Source organism: Triticum aestivum, chromosome 3A (assembly GCF_018294505.1).
Source record: "Triticum aestivum cultivar Chinese Spring chromosome 3A, IWGSC CS RefSeq v2.1, whole genome shotgun sequence".
NCBI classification, from domain to species: Eukaryota; Viridiplantae; Streptophyta; class Magnoliopsida; order Poales; family Poaceae; genus Triticum; species Triticum aestivum.
This window is the reverse complement of record NC_057800.1, coordinates 125886668-125895308: the sequence shown is the minus strand read 5'-3', so window position 1 is coordinate 125895308 and position 8641 is coordinate 125886668. Positions and strand designations below refer to the sequence as shown.

The window sequence follows — 8641 nt, the reverse complement described above, 5'->3', positions numbered from 1 at the left end:
TCATTTGGAAAATGTATTCCTCTAGGTAAATACTGTAATAACCTGGTCGGTTGTACTCCCTCCGTTTTCTATTATAAGACTTTTTAGCTATTTCAAATTATTGACTACATACATACTCTACGAGTGAATTATATACTGTACTAACCTATTTTAGGATTTGGTCGGTTGTACTAGATTCTTATGTTGGCGTTGATATCTATGGCGTGCTACAGACACGGTTCAATCATTTCACACTCCCTCTCATGTTCCCGTACTGATTCGGAGATTTCTCTCACGTACATGTTCTTCGTTCCCTGTTCTTAGAGGAATGCTCTGCATACAGATTTTTCTTATCATTAATAGTCTCACAGCATCATCAGTCAGGAGAGCTGGAAAAGGAATTCAGTTGGACAACTCCGTGTGTTGGATTGGAACGAACCAGTCTACAAAGCCTACACATAACATAGCCCCCATTTCTCAAACTGGGGGAACGCCCATCAGAATGAAAATCTAGGAAACAAAATTCGCTAATCAGTTCGGTCCGGCTAAACCTAAGATTCAGCTCACAGAAGCAAATGCGGCATCTGCCGATGAGTTAGCTTTGAGTTGCCCTTGGTCAGTAGGCAGCCTCCTCAGCAACTTGTACAGGCCGAAAACATTCTTGTGCTCCCATTGGTATGGTATGAAGAACGATCGGTATAGTGCCGGCGAAAGCTCTCTGTCTAGAAATGGTAGCGCTGCCAGTGTCTGGAAGAGTTTGCAAAGTATTATCAGATGCAGAACTCGGATTTTAACGCATTGAGAAGAAGACAGATCATTTAGAGTATCGATTTACCTCCCATGTTGACAGGTCATTTCCACGAGAGGGGTAAGGCCGCCTCAGATCAAGTTCCATCAGTAAGTTGCAGGCTCCAATGTCCTTCAACTGCGACCAAAAAAGTGCAGGCGTTAGAGAGTATTATCAGAGGAAAAGGTGCGTTGTGGAACTTCTAGGAAAGGGGAGTACGTATTGCTTGTCGGAGGCCTTGTTCTTGGTATTGAAATAAGATGGAGCAGCAGTGGTGCCTCCCAGAGTTTCGTTGAAGGGAAATGGGAGAAGGCCTCGGAAACCGTCGTCTATCCAGCGAACTTCGCTGATATAGGAGGGTACGAAGAATGATGAAGGATAGCGGTGCCACTCACTTCCAACACACAGAATAGACCCTGTGCAGAAACAGATTAGGTAGTTAGTTCAAAGAACTTTATGCTGTTAACATATTAGGGATAGTAAAATTTTCGCTGAAGGTTTGCTCGACGCTACATAAATATGCTTACTCGTTAAGTTAACACAACAGCTGCATTTGTAGAACTACTACATCTACAATAAGGCAGCCTTATAGAATGAGGTTACAGAAAATCGTGGTAACAGATGTAATGATGAAAGCCATTATTTTTCTTTAGTGTCTAATGCTACAGCTGATCCGGCCTAATAGCTTCGTATAATAGGCAGGCAAAAGTCATTGCTATAAATGTTGTCTATACACAAGAAACCTGCTTAATGAGCCATATAGTTAGGTCCTTACCAGGCCCAGTATCTTCATGATATTCTAGATGCCGATAGATCTGCAGAGGAGCACCATATCCATTCAACATAGAAAATGTTCGGCTGTGTGAGGTGCACAAAATAAAGCCTAGGATCAAAGGCCGCAGACCCTTCGCTATCTGTCAAATGTATCAGAAAATATAAAACCATCCCCAGTCCCTAAAACACATGAAGTGTGATAAAGAACGCCAAGTTAACCTTCTCAAAAATTGACTGCTCATTTGCATATTTGTCGTGGAAAAAATAAGGAAAGCTGTCAATAACAGAAGCTGCTGCCACACATATCAATGGATAAATTGGATAGAGAAACCTGCACAACAGATTGAGGAAAAGGTGTGGTTTTAGTTTCTATAGCTTTCATGCATGGAGTAACATTAACCAGCAGGATTAGGACAATATAAAAAAACATCCTTCATATAGTCAATTTTACACAGCACAAACAAGATGTTGTTCCTGTAGATCAAAATAATGATGACAACGATGCGCAAAAAATTTAAAAGAAAATGATGACAACGATATAAAGAAAACTGGTGGTTCTTCTAAATAATTATATACGTACCAGAAAACTCTAATCCAATAGGTTACCAGTAGCAACTAGCAAATAGTCAGAATGATTGCAGCCAAAAAGAAGTCAGAATGGTTGCAGTAAAAAAAAGTCAGAATGGTGTGCATCACGTAAGGACTAGATTGGTCGGTTTGGCTGATCATGGAACACATAAAATTGGTTTCACATAAGCTGATTAAAATTAGATTCATTGAATGTTAAGTTAGATTAAGATAGTTCAAATGTACAACTCAACTGTGTTATTAGAAATGGGTATGCAATAATACAAGAAAACCAAACAAATTGACAAATTTGGAAGCTTATAGGTTAACACACAGTCTGGGAACACCTCACTATTGCATCTGAACTCAGGAAGTTCGCACTGGTTAACTTCTATAATTGTTACTGCAACAGTCAGCAAGCAAGCAATGGAACTGAGGGGATGCAGAGAACATAAATATACTGGAAGAAAAGGCACCCCTTGACGAATCAAATAAAGCTATCTAACCATGCAAGTGATACAGAAGGAGTATACACTACATTGATGCAGCTTCTTTTAAGGCCCAGAAATAGACTAACATAAACGAATATTTCTAGTTGTCTCTGCCCAATGTCTTCAAGAAGAGAAAAATCATTACACTTAAAAGTTGATTTCTTATATTATATTACAAGTTAAACTGATCGATAAGATTGTATTTACACTCTGATGCTTACCTTTCTTCTTTATGCGCCTGCAAAGACATGAAAGCCAACCAAATGTAGACAGGAGAGACAACTATCAACAGATCTGGGGCATAGTTCTTCCTTGCAGATAGTGCAACCCCCACGAATAGCAGAGCCAAAACAAATGCGAAATTGAAGTTATTGAATGCATTCCTGAAGTAGAATGTGGTCCCCTCTGTTCCATACAAGTGACTCTCACCACCACCAAGCACATTATATTTTAGAAGATTGAACACGGATGATGTCCATCTACCATAGCTGTAATAATCAGCAACAACCGAAAGGACCTAGCACAAATTTGTGATAATCATATAAAAATGGACCTTTTCACAACGTAAAATACTGATACTGTAAAGGCTTTACTTACAAGAAGGCATAGTGAAGTCAAAAGTCCAGACAGAAACACCCTTTTAAAATGTCCCCTGAATAATGAGTAAACAGTGACAGGGAGAAACACCAAAATCGAGAAAGGCCAGCCAAGAATTACTCCAGCAGCTGCAACAGCGACTGCACAAGCATACTTCTCTAGAAGGAAGAGTGCCGATGAAAGTGTTACAGCATACATGGAGAACGAACTTGGCAAGAAACCTGCAATACAAATTAAAATAAGATAAAATCAATGTTCTAGTTTGAATAAAAATCTGCAATAGAGCTTCCATATGGACATTGTAATAGAAATTGTGAGATGTCAAACATACTGGTACTAGCAAAGAAGCAGCCACTGGTTAAGCATAGCATTGCAAGGACATAACAAGCAAGTCTCTTTCCATATCTTCTTGAAAGAGCAACTACCAGAACAGTTTCTGTTATAGTCGATAGAAGTCCAAGAAAGATTCTCACAGCGTAAAACACACGAACCTTTACAAGCACAGCAGAATAAGTCAAATGTGATTAGCACTAGACAAAGATAGTGCAACTATAAGGGGGTAATTAGCAGGTCTAACAAATGCAAACAGAATACAGAGTAAAACGCTGCAAACCTTATGTTCACCGCCAAAGATTGATGAAGCAGGACCAGCTACAAGACCATGAATGAAAAGGTACAAATATGACCTAAGAGCATGGTCGGAACTGCAAAAAATATAATTATGGAGAATCAAAATCAAAGTCCTTCTATTAATGTCAATAATACAAAACAAAACAAAACTTGCAGTTAGATTTAGTGTCTAATGTTCTCTGGTTTCTGCACAAATACACATGCAGCCCCGGCCTCTAAATATGTTGGGTGTACTCAGGGGAAATCAGATAATATTGCAGGTCACAAGATATGCCATTACATATCATATATCTATGGAAGAAATATTTCAGCCACAATTGCAGATGCCTCATCGCCATTCCTAATTTGAAATCACTATAATACAATCTTCCATGTGTATAAGACAAGAATATCAGCAACCTAACTTCCATCAAACTGAGGTTCCAACCCCAATGAATGCAGAGCATTGGAACCTTTGTCTCAAACACAAATGCACCTTCCAAATGGCATATTGGCATTTTAGAATAAGCATTGGCAGTACATGTTAGTGAAGTATCAAAACTTAATTTTAAGCTTATTAAGAGATGAATAATATATCACAAGGATTGGCAAGTCAACAAACGATGTCATTAAAATACAGTTAAATTAACCATCAATTCTTAATTTCTGAAACAAACAATGGGCCATTTTCTGTCACTAAACAAATATCTTCTGGGTCGTGATTTCTACATCAAACAGCATCATGATTTCTACATTACTATAAATCAACCTTGAACTGAAGTCATCAAATACAAATAAACTAATGTCGTTTTTTGGCCACTTCTACCACGCATTATGACTTCTTCATCATAATTTCTACCTGTCTAAAAATCTCTGGTGACTTCATCTCAACATTTTTTCCACAAATATTAAGGACGAAACAATGATATTGTTTCCATAACACTGTGAGACCATGGAAACAATTCAACAAACCCCGGCCACATTATCACTGGAACAAAACCTAAAATGTTGCATCTTCGACCCTTCAAATCACCTTGGAAACTCACCAGATAAAACCAAGGCGCTAAGCAAGGCATATGCAGCCCAGGTCAGGAAAGTGTAAACACATTTGTTTTCCACTTGAATCAAAATGAAAGTGTAATCTTACAGTCTGACACATTTAGATGCCTGAGCTGCGAACTTGCAAACTTCACAACTCAGACCAAACCTAGAACACCATGTTTCACAAGTGTTTTAGCTTACTTAGAAGCATAGGTGCTAGACGGCCCCTTTTGGAACAGTAAACCTTCAAAATAACTGAATGAGCAAATGCATACACCCCTCCAAATCCCTTCAATAGTTCAATCAAATGATTCCATCAAATCCTCCGAACCATCCCCACTATACGCGAGCATAGTAACCTGCAGCTACCCCCACACCGTGAAGAAATCAGAGTAAATTATGCCGCACAGTGAAGCGGATCTGTGCATCCCCACCAAAAACCACTGACGGTCACTAGGCAAACCTCCCATCACGGCTCTCTCCTAACCCAAATCAGAGCACAAACCCATACACTCCTAAACCCCTGCAAATCCACTACCACGAATCAAGCAACGAAACGGCCGGTACAGCTAGGGTTTAGACTAGTGGAAGCGAGAGCGGACCTGTACTCCCAGGTCTGGAAGCCGAAGCGGTAGAGGAGGAAGTGGAGGGGCTCCCAGTAGTTGAACACCTCGTCGCAGTCGTGGATCAGGTTGGAGGACGCGCTCATGTGGCGGAGGAGGCCGAGGGCCAGGAACGGGAGGAACCACCGCATGCCCTCCTCCACCTCCTCGCCGTCGGTGCGCCGCCTCCTCTCCTTGGCCTCCTTGGAGTACCCGTCGTCGGTTAGCGGCGACGCAGCCGTGGACCGGCGCTGGCGCGCCGACGAGATCGACATGGCCGGAGCACGGAAACGAGGGTTGGCTCACTTGGTTCGTGTGGCCTTCGCTTCGAGACTCAGACGGCGGAGGAAAAGGGTGAGCGGGACTAGAAGCTTCTGGATCTTTTTGCTCCTCTTTCATCTACTGAATAAGGAAAAATTACAGACGGGTCCCTGACTGGGTGGCTTTTTGAAATGATTCCTTCTCTTTCATTTTCTCTTTCGGCCCTTCTTTTTAGGCTTTTTCTTTAATAAAAACAGGGTCAGGAGCATGGGTTGAAACTTAAACCATAAGCAACAACGATTCCCACTGCTCCCTCCGAGTCTCGATGGAAATTTAAATCGAGCAAGAAAATTTAGGTCATCGATTTAACTAGCAAGCAAAACATGTATATATGACACAAAATATATATATTTAGAAAGTTCATTTGACAATGAATTTAGAGATATAATTTTTATATATACCATATATGTATCGCTAGTCAAATTGAGGACCTAAAATCAGGGGCTGACTTAATTCTTATTCAGAGGGAGTAGTACACTTTAACACATGACCGATGAATTGGCGAGGTCACGTCTTACACATCCACTAGTATGCCACATAGCACTGGAAGTACATATTATCTTTCTTTTCCAGAAAATATGGTTTTATTCATCATGTAATAGTAATGTTATTTACAAATTTTGATGAGATAAAGTCCGAAAAATCATAGGCCAAGTAGATTTCATTAGACAATCAACAACTTAGTTTGTATTGCGGAAAGACTTGCCAAAGATCTCTAATAATTGGATAGACAGCATGGCCCGTCATTGAAGTTGTGTTTGGGTGGTTGCAAGCTATTTCCTTGAATCCTTAAAGGCCAAGCTCCTTCCATTTTGAACCCCTCACCCCTTTTTCCTTCAAGGCTATCTTTGTGAGAGAGATTGTATGGGTTATTGAGAGTGATTTAACTGAAAATTCTTAGAGGAGTTTTACCAACTGAATTTGCTTTGTTTGTTACTCTTGGAGGGTGTGCGCCCGCTGGATTATTAGGAGCCACTTGAGAGTCTTCATGCTTTGTGGGGGAATCAAGAGTTTGTACAAGGTCCAGATATCACTTTCTTTGTGGCCAACTATCCAAACTTCGAGATACATAGTCGAGCCAACCCTTTGCATCCTACTAAACTTCCCTACTTTCTTGCAAGTTTTTTTGGGTGCCATTTTCTTGTTAGCTTGTATGTGTAGGAGGTCCTAACGACCAACCAGATAATTTAAAAACTTGTCAACCCTAAAACTCGGTATAGAAGTTTTTTAGGGGACTATTCAACCCCACCCCCACCCCCACCCCACACACACATGCGCGCGTATCATTACTCCATTCATATCGATCCACACCCCCTTTCACCTTCTTTGAAATAATAACCTAAGAAATGAGCTCGTGAAGGTAGCTATCATGTTTGTGAGGAGGAGATAATAGAGCATATCTACTTTCATTGTCATATAGCTAGATGTATTTGGAGTGTGATAGGGGCTGCTTTTAAATATTTGTGGGGTTGTGGAGGGGGTTGCCAAAATTTGTACATGACACTTGCAGTTCTAATTTCCATGGTAATAAAATATTGTTGATAACATAAGGGATTTTGGATTGTCTTATGGGCAAATTTGAAATATCAAAATGATGCTTCCTTTAACAATAACATCCCGTAGATCTATCACTATTGTTCTTTCAAGTTGCTCATCGGTTGTCGTATTGGGGTAGCCTTCAGGAATTAGAGCCATGAGAACAACACCGAGGGTCGTGGTTGCTATGGCGAGTGGCAGTTGAGACCGCGAGAAACTATAATGCGACTACACTATGTGGTGCTAGCGTGCTACCAACACACGGCAGGACCAACTGAAGGAAATATGCCCTAGAGGCAATAATAAAGTTATTATTTATTTCCTTATTTCATGATAAATGTTTATTATTCATGCTAGAATTGTATTAACCGGAAACATAATACTTGTGTGAATACATAGACAAACTAAACGTCACTAGTATGCCTCTACTTGACTAGCTCGTTGATTGAAGATGGTTATGTTTCCTAACCATAGACATGTGTTGTCATTTGATTAACGGGATCACATCATTAGGAGAATGATGTGATTGACATGACCCATTCCATTAGCTTAGCACCCGATCGTTTAGTATGTTGTTATTGCTTTCTTCATGACTTATACATGTTCTTATGACTATGAGATTATGCAACTCCCGTTTGCCGGAGGAACACTTTGTGTGCTACCAAACGTCACAACGTAACTGGGTGATTATAAAGGAGCTCTACAGGTGTCTCCAAAGGTACATGTTGGGTTGGCGTATTTCGAGATTAGGATTTGTCACTCCGATTGTCGGAGAGGTATCTCTGGGCCCTCTCGGTAATGCACATCACATAAGCCTTGCAAGCATTGCAACTAATGAGTTAGTTGTGAGATGATGTATTACGAAACGAGTAAAGAGACTTGCCGGTAACGAGATTGAACTAGGTATTAAGATACCGACGATCGAATCTCGGGCAAGTAACATACCGATGACAAAGGGAACAACGTATGTTGTTATGCGGTCTGACCGATAAAAGATCTTCGTAGAATATGTGGGAGCCAATATGAGCATCCAGGTTCCGCTATTGGTTATTGACCGGAGACATGTCTCGGTCATGTCTACATTGTTCTCGAACCCGTAGGGTCCGCACGCTTAACGTTACGATGACAGTTCATTATGAGTTTATATATTTTGATGTACCGAAGTTAGTTCGGAGTCCCGGATGTGATCACGGACATGACGAGGAGTCTCGAAATGGTCGAGACATAAAGATTGATATATTGGAAGCCTATGTTTGGACATCGGAAGTGTTCTGGGTGAAATCGGCATTTTACCGGAGTACCGGGAGGTTACAGGAACCCCCCGGTAACCTAATGGG

The 8641-nt window shown here is 40.7% G+C and overlaps 1 protein-coding gene across 1 annotated transcript; it reads right to left on the bottom strand.

Moving 5' to 3' along the window:
• Nucleotides 1-313: 313 nt before the first annotated feature.
• Nucleotides 314-5832, bottom strand: LOC123060631 (dol-P-Man:Man(6)GlcNAc(2)-PP-Dol alpha-1,2-mannosyltransferase). The gene is made up of 10 exons (XM_044483419.1): nucleotides 5448-5832; nucleotides 3809-3899; nucleotides 3527-3686; nucleotides 3196-3416; nucleotides 2820-3115; nucleotides 1760-1871; nucleotides 1542-1680; nucleotides 986-1182; nucleotides 815-904; nucleotides 314-726 (listed from the first exon to the last, which is right to left on the bottom strand). The coding sequence occupies exons 1-10, from the start codon at nucleotides 5720-5722 to the stop codon at nucleotides 538-540; spliced, it is 1770 nt and encodes a 589-aa protein (XP_044339354.1). The 5' UTR covers nucleotides 5723-5832; the 3' UTR covers nucleotides 314-537.
• Between the last annotated feature and the right edge of the window lie 2809 nt (nucleotides 5833-8641).

Bases quoted from the DNA above. Each gene is read 5' to 3' on its own strand.
- LOC123060631 (XM_044483419.1), bottom strand. From the start codon at position 5,722: ATGTCGATCTCGTCGGCGCGCCAGCGCCGGTCCACGGCTGCGTCGCCG. The intron at 3,687-3,808 runs GTTTGCAGCGTT...GTGCTTGTAAAG, and splicing joins TCTTTGGCGGTGAACATAAG to GTTCGTGTGTTTTACGCTGT. The intron at 905-985 runs GTACTCCCCTTT...TTTTGGTCGCAG, and splicing joins AGGCCTCCGACAAGCAATAC to TTGAAGGACATTGGAGCCTG.